The sequence below is a fragment of the Coloeus monedula genome (assembly GCF_965178545.1).
Source record: "Coloeus monedula genome assembly, chromosome: 10".
NCBI classification, from domain to species: Eukaryota; Metazoa; Chordata; class Aves; order Passeriformes; family Corvidae; genus Coloeus; species Coloeus monedula.
The window spans coordinates 19,637,012-19,654,106 of record NC_138790.1 but is presented as its reverse complement, the minus strand read 5'-3'; the positions used below and the strand labels follow the sequence as shown (position 1 = coordinate 19,654,106).

Sequence of the window (17,095 nt, the reverse complement as noted above, 5' to 3'; positions counted from 1 at the left end):
CCAGGTAAATATTACCCCTACACTTCTTACTGTCAGCTGGCACTCCATGGCTGCTCTTCACTGTTCCTGATGTAGGTCTCACTCTTGTAACAGCTGGATAACACAACATTTGTTTCTGGAAATGTGAGAAATTACACCAAAGCTGCTTTTTACTCCCAGATCACAAGTTTAATTAAAGTCAAATGTGGTATTAAAACAAAAAAAAAAGATGGAGGCTGTCTGGAATGCTCAGTGGAGTCATTTGTGGTTCCAGAACATGATTCATGTTCCACAGACACTCGACCGATTGCTTGCAGTGCTCTTCCAGCATGTTACTGGCTCTGGGATTTCACAGCAAGGTCAGGGAACTTCCTTTCCAAGACCTTCTGCCTCGTCCTCTCCAGGTTTTGCTGCCTTGCCCTTTTCCGTAAGGCTTTTTCAAGTCTGAGTCTGAAACAGAGAAGTTGGTGTGGTTAATTTCAAGCCAGCTTGTGACCACCTTAATGAGCCCCCCCCCCCCCCCAACAGATAGAGGCTCTCAGTGATGAACAACTTCAGTATTCATTTGCTTTTGATAAGTAAAAAAGCCTGCAAAGTAATATTTTTACTCTGCTTCTGAATTCTACAGAAGTTCAGCCCCTGGGAGGATTTTTGGTAGTCTGCATTTGAAGTTACTTCTACAGTGCAACTGCATAACCATGTCTCGTGGTAACTGAGGTGGGAACAGAAAAAAGAAACAGAGCAAGCTGTAATTTTAAAAAGCCTAATTTTCAGTCTAGTAGCTGAAAGCCAAAGGATTACTATTTTTTCCTTTTAAAGTGGAATAAGGACAGGAACAGAAGAAGGTAACTTTCAATGTGAAAAAAATCTTTTTACCTGATGAAGTGATTCACATGAGGTAAGTAATAGAATCTCTTCTTTTTGTGTTTTTTGTTCAAGTGCCACGGTATTGGCCATTCCTTGTAACTGTACCTGTTGGAGACAGATAAAAATGATTACAGAATGTATACACTGTTTTCATTCTGGGATTTTACCAGTTTCTTCTAGTTTCAGTACAGTGATGAAGTGGTCTGGGAGATTGCAGAATTAGTATGTGGGTATTTATTTCCAGCTCTTGCTGGCCTGGTTTGTAACTGCATCTCCTGTGTTTTATACAGTATATGCATCTTTCCTTCATTTGATAAGGACGTTCTGGGGAGAGAGACACACCACAAGAAAAATTCACACGTTAAGAAAAAAGGCTTTCCATACCAGAAGGTGCGTCCCAAGAAGTCGTGTCTCCACTCGCCAGGGACTGGCTTTTCATGGCCCGTTTGTAAAAGCCTCAGAGCAATTTCTCTTTCTCTGACAACCAAGTCTATATTTTTCATAGACGTTTCTACCTGGAAATGGTAAATAGTTTCAGGATGCACCAACAAAAAACAATGCTGGCAATTTAAAAAAGCTCAAGACAAAATTTAAAGGGAGAACAATGGTAAAACATGCTGGAGTTTGATCACGACTTCTCTCTCAGCAGGCCCTGTGTACTATAACAGTAAGGAATGGGTGCTTCAAAAACCTAACTTGAGAGCACGACAGATATGAAATAACTGGCAGTCTGATACTTGACTAAAGACCAGCTGGGTAATGCATAAAGCCAGATCCAATGCTGATGCAGAAGTATAGGAAGCTCCGAGGCAGGGGTCGGAAGGAAGCAGGAGAAGCAAACAAAAGATTTGCTTATAGTTTGTAGTGGCTGTTGGGTTATTTTAGTTTTCACTGGAGTCTGGTCGCAGCCCCAGTAACACCCACTGGACAATGAGAAAGCTGCCTTGACCAAACTATGACTTGAGCAGTTAGTGTATACACTAAAATCAGGGAAATAATTTTAAAAAAATGGTCTTTAACAAGTTTACAAACACTTGATCTTTCAGCAATTCTACTTGTTATATTTTTTATGTAGTGTGAACAAGTTACCTTTTCTAATCGTTCTGGACCGGGCATAGGCTTGCGCTGTCGTTTGGATTCTTGCTCTAAAGTTAAGAGCATGTTCTTTTCTTTCAGCAGGACATACCTAGAGCAGAAGGCACAGTAATACAAAAATAACTCCTGGATAGCTAAGCAGTTATTCACTTACTATCTGTAATCCCATATCCTGTGCCTGCTGGCTTCACATAAACAAAAGAAGAGAATGAGGGAGACAGGTTTACTTAGTCTGGAATAAAGAAGGCTTGGGAGGGAAGAGTTTAACACTAAGTTGTCTTCTACTACCTGGACAGAGCCAGATTTTTCTTACATGTACACAGGAAAAGGACAAGTCAAAGCAAGGAAAAAGCTGTTCACAGTCATGATTAAGTTCAGCCCTGGCACAGCCCTGAAGTGGCAATGCAACCTCCAGCTTCAGAAACTTCCTAAATCAGAATAAATGCCAGCCTGAGCACCCTGATGAAACGAAGTGCCCAGTCCACCAGAAGGCACTGACAACCAAGTCTGTCCAATTCAAATGATCCCCAGAGGGTTTGTACCCAACCTGAGCCCTCTGAACTAGACACAGCTGTCCCACAGCCACCTGCAGTGCAGCTTCTGTGTTCTGAGCAGGGCCAGAACCGGGGCTGATCCAGGCCCAAAGCTGGCTGGAGCCTGCAGAGCTCTATGGCAGACTAAAGTTACTGGATAAGTTCACCAGCCACACTTCATTAAAAAAAGCAGAGCTGCTCAGAAAGAAAAGAAGCTTCTTCACTAAAACCTACTTACCAAAGTTTGTGCAGGTCTTCACTACTCTTGCCCCTTAGCTGCTTTATATTCCATGAATCCCCTGTAAAAGATAAAAAACCACCATTAATTTAATGGAACAAAGTTCTCTTATTCTGGAAAATAAAAAAAGTGCTTCTATTAGGCTCAGCTGACACAACAGAACAAAGACCACTTTTTAAAAAAATACTACTGCTTGGACAGCCATCCTTGAGGATATTCAGCTTTGCTTTTAAAACACAATGCAAAAAGGCAACTACACACAGTGTTTATCTGTGTTTGTAAGAGGCTGGGAATAAGGAAAGCTGTAAGATGAACCTCTACACTGGACTAGTTTTCTTCCATAGGACCTACATTTCATCAAAGCACGTCTCTTCTGTGACACACTCACTTCAGAGCAAGGCACAGTATTTACAGCAAAACATTTTGCTGCACAATTGCTATTTACTTTCATAAACACTGACTACACACAGGAAAAATTAACAGGCATAAAGATGCACAAGTGGATGTATGTACATATACATAGAAAAGTAAGTTTTATGTAGCTGTGAATATTCCCTATGATGCAAAAACCCCAGATTTCAGCTCAAAGGTCACTATCAGAAATGCTAAATATAACTCACCAGACTTTACACTTTTTTCACCCCAGTTTCCCGGATCATCAAAAAACTCCTCCAGACCCCTCCGAGACACAGTTGTGTGCAGGAACTTCACCTGATGGAGGGGCACAATTTTTGGTAGGTTCTTGTGGTACAGATTCACCACCATTCTGCATAAAAGTTAGAAGGAAAACTTTGTATGATAAGAAAAATAATATTCCGCTAAGTGAGAATGTTTGTTTCATTCACAAAGGCACAGGTCCTACGGACAGGTGTGGGGGGAAAGGCAGGGGTTTGCTTAACCACAAAAATGTCACCTCGGTGTTTTCTCCTCCCCGTCATCTAATTGTCAGTTTTCTATACTCAGAGATAATGAACAATTAAAAATTAGGGAATAAATTTGAGCTACGCTGTACAAGAGTAGATCATAGAATCACAGAGCTTTTAGAATTACAAAGGACCTCTGGAGATCATGCAGTTCAAAACCCCTGCCAAAGGAAAAGGTGACATAGGAACGCATCCAGGGGTGTCTCCAGAGAGAGAGAACCCACGCCCTTCGTCGTGGCCTCAATGGCAAAAGCTGTGGACACACGGGAAAGCACAAAGCCCACCCACGCTGGAAGCACCGGCACAGTGACTGCAGGACTCTACAGGCACAGGGAACCTCATTATGCTGCCCTTACACGGTGCCTGCGACCACGCACCACCCTGGCTGGCGGAGCCAGGCCACACGGACACCGGGACACACGGACACCCGCCTCCCGCCAAGGGCGCACCTTCCTCCTGGGAACAGCGCCTGCCCCCCCGTGCCTGAGCCCGAGTCCCCCCGGCGCGGTGCGTACCCGGGGAGTTCCGGCCGAGCCCGGGGCAGTCGGAGCGCGGCCGTGAGGCCCCGGCCCAGAGCGGCCATGGCCGCGGCCGCCGCCATCACCCCGCGCCCTCCCACAGCACCGGGGGCACGGGGCGGGAGCTGCCCTTTCCCAAGATGGCGCCTGCCCGGCCTCACCCCGCGCTCTCCCGCGGCACAGGGAGCACAGGGAGCGCTCTGCCCTTTCCCAAGATGGCGCCTGCCCGGCCTCACCCCGCGCTCTCCCGCGGCACAGGGAGCACAGGGAGCGCTCTGCCCTTTCCCAAGATGGCGCCTGCCCGGCCTCACCCCGCGCTCTCCCGCGGCACAGGGAGCACAGGGAGCGCTCTGCCCTTTCCCAAGATGGCGCCCGCGCGGCCTCACCCCTCGTGCCCTCCCACCGCGCCGGACGTACAGGGAAGGCTCTGCCCTTCCCCAAGATGGCGGCCGCCGGCTTCACCCCGCGGCGGGAAGCGGCGCCGCCGGCCCCGCCCCGTGCCAGTGCCAGCCATGGCGGCCATGAGCCGGGTGCTGAGGGCGGCCGCGGCCTGGGCGGCGCGGAGGGCGGGCGGCGCCGGCACCACCGGGATCACCGGGATCACCGGGATCGCCCCCCGCCTCCCCGGCACCTTCGGTACGGCCTCGGCGGGGGAGCGGCGGGGCGGGGGCGGCGGGGGCGAGGTGACCTTGTGGAGCGGGGCAAAGATGCCGTCCCGGAGGCCGCGGGAGGGCCGGGGGCTGAGCAGGTGCAGTGTTGTGTCCCCGTTCCTGTGAAAACTGCCGGGTTTGGGTAAAGCATGGTTGGATACGGGCGGGAGGCCCACCCTCCTGGCATTCTAATTGTCAATTTGCTTGGCCCTGTTTGGTGACATTCAGTGATTCACGTGTTGGTGCTTACAGGTAGTCATAGCTCTATGTCTAAAGTTAGAAGAAAAATAGGTTCATGCTAGCAAAATACGAAATTACTTAAGGTGAACTGCAGAAAATTCAGCCGCTGTTGTACACTCTTCTTTTCTTTTCTTTTCCCACGTATGTTTGACCTTGTCCTCGCATAAGCACCAGTGGGGTACAAAACCGTAATACTCTGGTTCAATTTTCAGTTCCTGTACGACACAGCGGCAACCATGGGAAGAGAATGTTTATCATCAAGGCAACGAGTTTTTATGATTCTCGATTTCTGAGCTTGTTGGTGAGTTAAAAATCAAATGTATTGCATTCAGTATAACACATGGCTTGCAAATGGTGTAAGAGTGTCTAAAATACAATTTCCTCTATTGTTTATGTGACAGCATCTAAGATGTGGTTGGCACTAATCACATAAAAAAGAATTTCAGGTCTTCTTCAAAATTTTCTTGGTCATATGCTGTAAAATCAGGTCTAGATGAAGTTAAAAGACTGGCTAGATAGCAAAGCTTGCGATAGGTACTTAAATTACTGCTGTTGTAGCATTCTTAAATTACATGTCTGTGTTCGTATATGCATGACCCACAAATGCTTTCTACTCCATCCTCCTTTTTGAAACATATCAGTTACTCTTCTACAGGGCTTACCTTCAGTTACCTACAACCACTAACACCAGAGGTGAGATTTAGGAAGCCTGACCTGAGTTTGACCCTTCCAAAGCCAGGTTTTGGATAAATCCTGTTATAAGGGGCAACAGCCAATTTGATACAACTCCCTTCATGCGATCAGGACTCCTTTATCTGCCTTCCACAGCTACCAGAGCCCACAGTGGTTGCATTGGTGTTGGATTATTGTTTTGCTGTCAGTGCCTCATTCCAGCTGAGTGCTGGAGCCAGTCATGCCAAGATGCTGAGGCAGATTTCAGGGAGGTGTTGCTGTTTGCTGCTGCACAGACTGACCTCACTGGGAGATGTGAATCTGACCCAAACGGGCTCATGGACTGACACAGCGTTGCTCTTTGTGTGCTGTGGTTCATTAAATAACTCATTGCCATCAGCAGTGTTTACATACAACATCCCTTTCCAACCTAGGAATGCAAATCTAAGAGTTATTGGCTGTTCCACCATTTTCAGACAAGACCTCATGTAAATTTGTCAGGGTTCTGAGTTTCCTACACCTTTTGTTTTTATCCCTTCTACAGAAATTCTATATATTCCTGACGGGAATACCAGTGGCAGTGCTCTTAACATATATCAACGTCTTCGTTGGTGAGTGCTCTGTCAGGGCTAAGCAAAAAAGTTATTAAATGGGAATTAAGCATGCTGGATACAAAAAAAGGAATCTTTTAAGGCTCTCTCTTTGGAAGACCATGGAGTAGGCCTAACAAATACAGCGATATTGTAGAAGTACATAGAAAATGTTCCCAGTATTTTTGCTTTAGTTGTAACTTTTTTAAAAAAAGTTTCTCACATTAAAAAAAAAATATATTCCCTCTTTTGGCAGCCTTTCAAACATCAGTGAAGTTCAGTTACTTGCTGTAACAAGATTGCAATTCTGGCTTTTTATCTAGCAAAGATGCCAAAATTCTGCTTGGCAATACATGTGTTAAATGTACTGCTGAAATGATATGTAATTAATTTAATAGAGAAATCAGGAAAAATCCATGCTTTCAGCTCCTGTACTTTAAAGGGCATTTCTGTGGACGTGATCCAAGTTGTTTCTTCTGTATAGCTGCTAATTTTACCCTTTTGGTGTGTCACTTAAAATCTATGAGCTAGATACTTGCAGTGTGATGTGTCTGCAAAAATTGCAAGGTCAGTTTTTCCAAATGGAGCTCACACTGAGGGATTAAGTACTCTCTATGTGGAATAATGATCTTTTCCTGATCTGAATGGCAGAATATAAGGTAGCTTTGGAAAATAATCATAGAGTTAAATAATAATCCTCCCCTCCTTTCCTTGTCAGGTGAAGCTGAACTTGCAGAGATTCCTGAAGGTTATGTTCCAGAGCACTGGGAATACTATAAAGTAAGTGTAACATGCAAAAGGGTGGGCATGTTATTGACAGCCCTTCTCTTGATAATACTTTTGGGAGTAAAATGAATGGAGTATGATGATGGCTATCAGTGTAGTAAAACTCAAATATGCAGTTCTGATTTTGGTAAACTTTTTTGCAGCTTTATGGAACATGTATAAGGCTGTAGGAAATCTGTTTATTGACACGAGCAGATGCAAATGCTCTGTATGCAGTAAACTGCTGAAGCTGTATGCCAAGAATTCTTCTATAATACTACTGAATAATAAGAACAGTCCTCTGCATTCATGGCATGCAGGTTTTGTCTTTGTTTCTTTTCTAACGTGTCGTAAGAAATTGGAATTTAAAGTGACATTTCTTTCCTTTGTGTTGTTTGCCAGTGTTGTTTTAAAGTCCAATATCACACACACTTTTGTATCTAGAATTGAAGATTTTTATAGTCACAAACTCAAGGTTGTCTGCTTTCAATTTAATTGTATTTTCTTAAAATTAGTCCCTGGCTTCTTGCTGCAAGCACTGTTTTGTTTCTGATAGGAAGTAATTGAATTCAGCAATATTATTGTGACTATTTCAACTCATTTACACTTTTGTTCCTAGTGAGATGCCCTCTATGTGGCAGCAAAACTTTGAAGTAAGTAAGGTTTGGAGTTCACTTCTGCCATTAGAATGGCAGTTTAAGGAACTTTACTTCAACAGAAAGAAAATAAATTATGTCCTCCATTAAATTTTAATTTTGTAACAGAACAGTCATCTGGAGGTTATCTTGGCATTAAGAATTGCAAAAGAAATATGACTTTTTAGGGTTCTGATCTCACATATAGTTGTGCATGTTTGTAACTTTACTGTTATGGTTTGAATGGCAGTGCTCATGATGTCAATGACAACTTTTCAGGACTGTGGATATACAAAATGATTCAGTTATGATGACATTTCTACTTGGAAATTGCACAAATATTCTCTGCTTTTATGTTTTCCAGCACCCCATAAGCCGCTGGATAGCTCGTTACATACTTGACCCCCCTGAGAAGAGCTACGAGAAGGACATGGCTCTGCTTGATGTGGAAGCGAGGAAAGCTGAAGTGAGGTATGTTCTGTAGTTGAGGGGGTTAAAATACTGATCCATACTGTAGCTGACTCTTTGATTTTGCATGACATACTGAGCAGGATGCTGACATAAAGTGCTTTCATGTATCCCCTGAGTGCTGTCTGCACTGGCTGCTGCCACAGTGGGAGTTATGGTATCTCCTGTCACTGCCCTCTCAGGATTCAGGTTACCAGAACAATCCAAGGACGGGGGCTCTTCAAAACACTTGGTATTTATAAAGGTGTAGCTCTTTTTACCCCTGCTAATGCTCACAGCTAGGCTGTGATAAAACTGCTGCCAGTATGTTTATTCCTCCCTTGTGGAACAACTTGCTGAAAAAAAACCCCAAAACAGAAAGATTTAATAGCTCATGTCTTAGTTGAACCCTTCATATATTGGTACTATGTATGTTTCAGCAGTATTTATAAACCATTGATGCTAAAGTCACTGATTTGTCAGTAATTCCTTGATGCTGAACATCAACAAACTTTATGCTTAGGGTGTCTATTGCCTTTTTTTTAGGATGCTGGAGGTGGAGGCACGCAGACTGATGAGACACCGGGGAGATGGACCTTGGTATCATTATGAAACACCTGACAAAAATCTTGTTGACAATTCTATGAAGTCCTCACCTGACAATTAAACAATTTAGGACAGTGTGCAAGCTCTTAAATTCATACTGACAAATTGTGACTGAGCTATGGAACAGACATCCCGCTGTTTGCTGATGGAAATGAATAAACAATGTGTTGATTCCAGTATCTTAAAAGAAACTGTGTGGCAGTTAAGCTCATACAGCTATTAAAGCTGTTAATCAGTGAAAATTCTTTAATGCAATTGCCAACAGTCACTCCTTTGCTTCAGAACATACATGGAACAAGTTGATAATACTAGTTTTCATTTTGTGATTTCTAGTATTTATAGTTTCAAGTGAAAGATATAAGAAACTAAGAGTATTTTTTTTCTCAAGTCTCCATGTCAGGTAGTTGGTGGGAGATGAACTAAGTGAGAAAAATATCTTCACACATACCTGCCATGCATTTTCAGAACTGTACAGCTGTTCTTCTACACCACTTTCGGCAACTTTGTAGGGAATACAAAGGGTTCTCTTTTCACCTGGCAGGTTTTTGCCACTAGAGGGATGTGTTTCCTCAGGTTCTACAGGCCATGGTACTCTTGGGCTTAAATTTCTTAAGAGTGGTGGATAGTACCTCTTACAGTTTGTGACCCTAAATTATCTGTCCATATTCAAAATCCTCACTTTTTAAAGGAAGTAAGTCCAAGCCCTTTACTAACCCCATATCATCTAGTGATTTGAAACTTAAAAGATAAAATTCTGGTTTTTTACATTAGGCAACACTGCATGGACTATTTTAAGCAAAAACTGCCTTGTTTGCTGTTCCTGGCACTGCCAAACATTAGAAAGATTGATTTTCTATCAGTGCTTTGCTTGTTCTTTTTGTTAGAATCAATCTTTCAGGTTAGATGGCTCATATGTCTTCTTATGGCTCTCATTGTTTATAAATGCTGAGTTATTCATAAGAGAAGCCATTAAAAAAGCAAAAAGTCTCCTCAGGTAAAATAAATCTGTCTGACCCTGTATTAGTGTTTTTTATCCAGCATCCAATGATGCTCACAAGTCTGATGTAATATCTGTTTTTCAGTAAGTCTAAAACCACTCCATGGACATCACATTCTGACCTCAGTGTTTCACATTGTTCCCAACACTTGATTTTTCAGTAGTAAAAATTGCTGAGAACAGACCGTGCTAGTCTGCTCACAGCCTGTTCATAACTGGGTACAAGCATTTTTCAATTCTGTTTTTGAGATTTTCCTAGAACCACCTATTGAAACTTTTGAGGTAAAGGGTGGTTCTAGTAAAGGTCACATCACCTCTTTGGAAGTGATCACTGAATCCTTGGATATTTTGTGGACTATGGGTGGAAGGCTATTCATTACTTTATGCATCTTCATTTTAAATGGGTTGGTCATTTCTTTAATGTTTTGCTGCCAGGCATATGTAGTAGTTACTAGATATTGCTTGAAAACAATAGCAATATTTGTTTTCCTACAAACTTCACTCTATTTCTCCTTCCTCTAACATTATTCTTTCAAAGTGAAAAGCAGAGAGAAACACAGCAAAGGCCAAAAAAGGGCATTTTAAGGTAAAGGTACTGCCCCAGAAGACACAAAATTGGGGGTTGGCTCCTGGCACTACCACAGGCTTCTCAGGCATTCCTGGCTGGGCAATCCCGCCCTATATTCCCCCACACAGACCTGCTCCTTTTGACCATGGGGACATCCTGATGCACGGCCCTGGTGGGACCAGGACAGAGCCATGGGACACGTGAGACACCTGTGGCACTGGGCAATGAGGGGCTGAGAATGAAAATACATAGAAGAAATTTTTTACTGTATATATTTTATACAAAAATACATACATATACACACATATAAAAATATATATGCATATACCATATACATATATACTTACATATATACACACTTGTACATGCATACATACATATACATATATACTTCTTTATATATATGCTTATATATACACACATATACATGCATATATATATATACACATACACACATTCATATATATATATATGCTGCTGCGTACACACACACATATACACATATATATATGTATATAGTCCTTAAATGCTTAAAAATAGCTAACAGCGCCTATAGAAGAAATTGCCCCGGGCTACCCGGGGAGACCAGGAGCGAAGTCTCCGTGCTCCCCTCCTGGGAACGAAGGTTTTGGGGTGAAACGCGAGGCCCTCGCGGGAATCCCGCCCCCGCCGCCCTGCCCCTCGCCCGCCCCCGCCGGGACCCCCGAGTGCCGCCGCCGCAGCTGGTGCCGCTGCCGCTGCCATTGGATTAAAAATAGCATCTTCCCTCCCCCTGCCCTCCCTCGGGCCCGGCTCCCGCCGCCGCCCTGGCCCGGGCCCGGCTGCCCGCCGCCTCCATCGCCCGCGCAGAGCGGCTCGGCAGGGAGGGAGGGCGGGCGGCCGGGAGCGAAGGAGGGAGGGGAGCCGGGAGGGAAGGGAGGAAGGAGGATGCAGCGGGCCGCGCTCTTCCGCGGCGGCGATGCGCAGATGGCCGCTGGGGACCTGGGCGAGCTGCTCGTCCCTTACATGCCCACGATCCGGGTGCCCAAGTCAGGGGACCGGGTCTACAAGACGGAGTGTGCCTTCTCCTACGACTCGCCCGTGAGTGCAGCGAACCACCCCTGGCTGCCTCCGCGCCCCCGCCCGCCGCGGCCCCTTCCCCTCCCCGCCGCAGCCTCTCGCATCCTCCCCGGGCCGCTGCCTTCCCCTCAGGCTTCAGAATGCCCCCGATCGCTGCCTCCACCTGCCGCGGCCCCCTCGCCCTCCCGGTGCTCGCCCACGCCTGCTCGCCGTCGCGGCGCTCCCCGCACGTCGCTCGTCCGCGGCAGCGCGGTTCCTTCCTGCGCTTGTTTGTTTATTTTCCTCCTTCAAGGCGGTCTGAAGTGGTTGCTTGGACACGGGGATTTTGTGGTTTTGGGGAAACTTCACTGCTTGCTCCGGTTGTCGGGGTCTGTCCGTTTGACTCGGAGCCCTGCTTTTGCTTTCTCACCGAGGTAGTAAAACGGGACGGTAATGGCCTTCTCGTTGGTATGTTCTGGCGAGCAGATGTCAATTATTTTGCTTTCCAACTGCCTCGGTGCTCCTTCTATTCAAAATCATCAGAGAAAGCTCCCAAGGGCTAAAGGCTCATCCTGAAAATCAGCGTGAAAGTTCCCCTGAAACACTTTCTCCCCCAGGGTTTCAGTTACATCACTGAACTTCAATGAACTTGTAGTATTTCCCCACTCTCTTGGTTCCTTTGCTGTTAGATGAATGTTTCGTGTGCAGTAAACTTTCTGTGGTGTTATTTCTGTGGTGTCTTACAAAACATCCACCAGCTCCATAGATTGCATGTGTTCTGTGGCAGAGACTCATTTTTAACTTCACTGCTAATACTGAAAGCCTTCATAAATGGGCAATGCTTCGTAAGAAACAGGTGCTTAGGAATTAGACTTTTTCAAGAGAGGTGAAATTTTATTAAAACTTGCTTCTCCACAGGAAGCTGAGGTTTCCCGAAGGTGATCGAGCACTATATGTTGTCAATGGCAGCAATCAAAAGGAGGCTCATTACATTACAGACTGTTCAGTGAAAGATATATTTCAGCCACATTTTTGGAATCCTTTATCCCCTTCTATTTGATAATTCCCCTTCTCTTCGATAATTCCTTTAAATACAGAAAATCAGACTTGATTTTAAAGGTGACTCAGCTGTCTGGTGTTCGTCATGTCTTGTTGAACAGAGGTTATTTTTACCCACACTCTTCAGATCTCAAGTGTCACCCAGCAGCCCCGACTGTACTGGGAGTTGGGCTGATTAGAACTGCCAAATCGGACTCCACCGCAGAGGCGATAATTGCATTATATGCTTAAGAAGGTTTTGGCGGGGGAGAATCAATATACCACATTCTTTCCTTCAGATTTCTGCTTGGGTGAACACATGGTTGGTGTTTTTAGTCACACTTTCAGGCTTCTTCGATATTATGGTTTATAAAAAGTTTCTGATAACAAGTAGGAAGGGATATAAAATACTGCTATGGTATGGTGATTAAAAAACAATCACCACCCCCTGCAACAAATCTCAGTTGAACGCAGCAAAAGCTGTTTGAACAAAACATCAAAGATTTGAGCCAAACTTAACAGAAACTATGGATAAAAGTAGCAAAAGGAGTGGGAAGCAGCATGTATGATTTTTTTTTTTTCATCCTTTTGATGTTATCAGGAAGAGATTTCAGATTTTGAAAAATGTTGCCCTCCAGTGTGAAAACTTCTTGTTTAAATTGTGTTATGGGCATTCACTGGGCAAAAGGCTTGGCTGAATTTATGCAATACCAGTGAAAATAAAAGCAGTCTTAGTTTCTGTTGTTTCCCGCAGCTTTTCAGCCCATACCACTCCTCAGTTTAGCTGAGCAAAAGATTTGCTCAGATTTATTTTAAATTCCCATATAATCTAACAGATACCTGGATATTGTTTCTAGGATGGTGACTCTACGGGGTAAATGTAACGTGCGTTTTCTAGGGTAAAACACTGTCATTTTCAAACTGAAAATAGCAAAGCTGTGTTTTTGCAGTTTTTCATTCAGATGGACAGTGAAAGGAAACAGACAGGTTGTTCCTTGGCTAAAGGGAGATGTTTATGTTTTGTATTAGGTTGATTTTGTGACTTACCTTCTTAGGTTATCTATGTATTACCTAAGCGAGCCTCTTCCTCTTGAGGTACCTAACTGTTTTTGAAAGAAGACACACTGTTGGCCCTGTTATAATATTCAAGAATTTAAGAAAACACACTCTTGGTTTTGTTAGCCATGCTAAAATTCCAGATTACATTTTTGCTGGAGGAGTTCTTTTCCCTTTTAAGAGTATTTCCTCACATCTACTCATTTTGCCATGTTAAATATGCTCCTTGCTACAGTTTAACTTCAGCGTGTCATGTCATACCTGGTCATGCAGCAGCTCTACACTCAAGTGTCTTTAGCTATATTAATTGTATATTAATCCTTTTCCTGTATGGATGTGTTGTGATCTTTAAAATACACTGAAAACCATCTGACCTGTGAGTGTTAAGGTACAGAGTAATTTTATTATTGTAGAGAAAGGTGCTGCAGCAAATTTGCAAGGACCAAGCAGAGTGGAGTGTTCAAAATCAGAGCTTTTGCTCTCAGAGGGTGCCAGAGAAAACGAGGTACTGGGAGCGAGTAGCTCCCTCTTCTACTTCCAGCTGTGCAGAGCTTAACGTGGCAGTGAGACGTGGGGTTTGCTGCCCTGCTTGTCACTCTGTCAGTTGTGTCATCCCGTCTGGGTTTGAATAGTGAATGTTCCAGTGGATATCGGCAGCTTCACTGATTGTTCTCAAAACAGGTTGAGGTTCCTTCCCATGAGTTTTCAATCTTCCTTGGATGAAGACCTGGGAACAATGTTGCCTTTGTGCTACAATGAGAGTCATTAGCTGAGCGCCCTCGGAAGTGAGAGCTGGAAGTACAGGTGGCTGTTTAGTGTATTTTTTCCACGTGGATTAACTGTAGTGTGGTGATCTTGTCAGAAAGGTGGTATTGTTAGAAATACCATAAACAGATGAGAAATTCAAGTCCTTAGATTTAGCCTGCTTCCAACAGAACATACTAGGATTGGTCCCAGGAAAGCTGGCAGGAACAGGAGGCAAATTTCTGTGCACTTAAGAGACCTAGTGACACTTTTTAGTTTGCTTGTCTCATAAGATGAGAAAATATGCTGGTTATGGTTTACATTTTAATTACTTTTTTGAGGTTTTTTGGTGTCTTCTAGAAAAACTGTGTTTCTCTGATGAGGGCTCCTACTCCAGTTAGCCATTCCTTTGTACAGGAATTGAGGAGGGAGGGAAGGCAGACTGCTTACAAAACACAAGCCTGGCCTAGTGTTGAGTATTGCTTCCTCCAGGGACTGACCCAGCAGCTGTGGGAGCCAGCCACTACCCTGCAATTTGGCTGACAAAGTCCTGTACCTTGCAGAAGTCAGATCCGAGGTGCAGTCGTGCCTCTTGGTGGCTTTTTCCACATCTCCAACACTGTGCTGTAGGTTTCTTCTCTCCTATTTTGTCCACTGTGACTTCTCTTCATCTTTTGGTGGACGAGTTTCACACTGTCTTCAGTAGAATGCAGAAGATACAAAGGTTGTATTATATAATAATCTTTTGTTGTACTATTATTTTTTTAGAATTACAGTACTCAGCTTTGGAAATTCCACCTTTTAATGTGATCCTAGTCTCAAAGACCTCTGATCATTTATCACAGAATTAGAAAGTCACAGAATATGCTGGGTTGGAAGAGACCCATGAAGATCATCAAGTTCAACTCCTGGTCCTGCACAGGACACCACAAGAATCTCACCATGTGCTTGAGACTGTTGTCTAAACACTTCTTTGGCTCTGTCAGGCTTGGGGCTGTGATTGCTTTCCTGGGGAGCCTGTTCCAGTTTCCAACCACCCTCTGAGTGAAAAACCTTTCCCTAATATCCAACCTAAACCTCCCCTGACACAGCCTCAGGCCATTCCCTCAGGTCCTGTCACTGGTCATGAGAGTGATGCATCTGGGGGAGAGACAACATCTGGAAAAGGGATACAAACTGGAGTATAAAAAGGCTTATGTGTGAGCTATGGATGCTGCACATGGATGTGCTCCGAAACCTTCCCCATGAAGGGCATTGGCGACAACCCCAGCAGAGCTCATGAGCCCAACACGGTGACAGGACCAGGCAGTCTGGCCCTGTAGAGTGCAGGACTCTGTTTGTTTGAGCAGCTGAAAGTTTGGCCTTGCTCCACTGGAAAACCTTGCTGCTGACAACAGCTTCCTTTGTGAATCTTGCTGACTTCATTTTTGTGGCTCAGGAGATCTTAATGGTTATGTTGGGACTATTCCCAAAGGCTGAACTGAGCTGATGCTCTGCTGTTGTGCAGTTGGGACTGAAATCCTTGAGAGTCTGGAGTGTGTAATGGATGTAGGTGATTGTGTTGCATAAAACATTCTAGAAATAAGCACCTCCTGTCTGGCAGTTCCTTTGGTCAATATTCCTTGAGGAAAACCAGAAAGTCACTGAGGCCCGTGTCTGTGAGGGGTAGGCTTAGATCTTATTTCTATTGATGGAATGGGAGCAGCAGAGAGGAAACAAGAGGACTGAACACACCAAGACAAAGGGAATACTCCAGACAAGGATTTTGGCCTAGCTGCAAAATGACCTCCAGTGAATTGCCTGGTGGTGGGTGATCACCTGAAAAGTCAGAGCAGTGTGGTACTGTTGCTTGACAGGGAGATACCAAAGCTGTCACATGGGCAGGTGTTTTGCTGGCTGGGAGTGCACCAAAACACTCAACTGGTTCACATCAGTTAACTCACTGGCCTTCTAAAATTGGAGAATGGTAACAGCAGTAGAGGTTGTGCCTGCAGTGTCTGACACATGGGAAATAACTCTGGTGCTTGGGAGAACAACCAGTGTGTGTGCATTGTGCATTTCCTTGGGATTGATTTAAATTTGGATCTTATTAGCCTTTTCCTCTTTATGTGTGACTGACCATCCTGTTACCCAGAGTGATGATGGACTGATATATCTTGGGTAGCAGAGAGACTTGAATTCTGAGGTACCCGGAGTGTCAGAGGATAAATAAGGAGATGCAGACGAATGGACAGTGCTGGAGCTCTGCTGAATTGCTGCATAAGTTTTCCTCTCAGCTCTTCACCCCAGCTTTTCTGTTCTGGAAGCACAGCACTGTTTTTGTGACCAACAGAGTTGTACATCCACAGCTCTGCACAAAGCAAAACCCCAAAATCTAAGGTGCTGTGGAAGCAGTGCCAGGTGGCACTGCTGGGGCAGCAGTACTGGGCTGGAGCTTGGCAATCAGCCGTGGTGGATCTCGGACACCTCTGCCAGTGGCTCACACAGTCTGCACCTGGATGAACTGACCCCAAACAGTGGTGATGGATGGTGAGGCTCTCTATTCCTGGCTGCAGGTTAGAAGTACTCCTGACCCAGCATTAGTTTTGCCATTGTATTTGCTCACTGGCTGTGAAGTCTTGATCCTGCCTGTGCATGTGACTTGTCCAAGACACCGCTTTGGAATTCATATGCCCTGCTCTGGAGTCCGCCTGTGATTTATACGTGGGCGTGAGCCATCGATCCACCTCTTGGCATGGTGGTTTGGCTTTGGTTTAGTGGCTGACTGGCCCACACAGCTTTTTTCTTCCCAGGAAATGTTCTAAGTGCTGTACTGGACTGGCCTCATCCATGTGCGCATTTAGGAGCTACAACAGAGGTTCCAGAAATCTTGTTAAGCACTTGTGAATTAATTTGC

The 17,095-nt window shown here is 44.6% G+C and overlaps 3 protein-coding genes across 3 annotated transcripts in view; 2 read left to right on the top strand and 1 right to left on the bottom strand.

Annotated features, from left to right (window-relative positions):
* Positions 1-143: 143 nt before the first annotated feature.
* Positions 144-4,339, bottom strand: MRPL47 (mitochondrial ribosomal protein L47). Its single transcript, XM_082288367.1, has 7 exons — positions 4,151-4,339; positions 3,333-3,478; positions 2,713-2,773; positions 1,936-2,032; positions 1,231-1,361; positions 856-951; positions 144-429 (listed from the first exon to the last, which is right to left on the bottom strand). The coding sequence occupies exons 1-7, from the start codon at positions 4,234-4,236 to the stop codon at positions 312-314; spliced, it is 735 nt and encodes a 244-aa protein (XP_082144493.1). The 5' UTR covers positions 4,237-4,339; the 3' UTR covers positions 144-311.
* A 290-nt stretch (positions 4,340-4,629) lies between these two features.
* NDUFB5 (NADH:ubiquinone oxidoreductase subunit B5) lies at positions 4,630-8,949 on the top strand. The gene is made up of 6 exons (XM_082287909.1): positions 4,630-4,789; positions 5,256-5,344; positions 6,260-6,326; positions 7,024-7,085; positions 8,070-8,176; positions 8,699-8,949. Exons 1-6 carry the CDS (start codon positions 4,666-4,668, stop codon positions 8,817-8,819), a joined length of 570 nt encoding a protein of 189 aa, XP_082144035.1. The 5' UTR covers positions 4,630-4,665; the 3' UTR covers positions 8,820-8,949.
* A 2,170-nt stretch (positions 8,950-11,119) lies between these two features.
* USP13 (ubiquitin specific peptidase 13) overlaps positions 11,120-17,095 on the top strand; it is a 50,247-nt gene continuing 44,271 nt past the window's right edge. Inside the window, exon 1 of the mRNA XM_082288175.1 lies at positions 11,120-11,403. Coding sequence (XP_082144301.1) covers positions 11,251-11,403 — 153 coding nt within the window. The 5' untranslated portion in view covers positions 11,120-11,250. The remainder of the gene's footprint in view (positions 11,404-17,095) is intronic.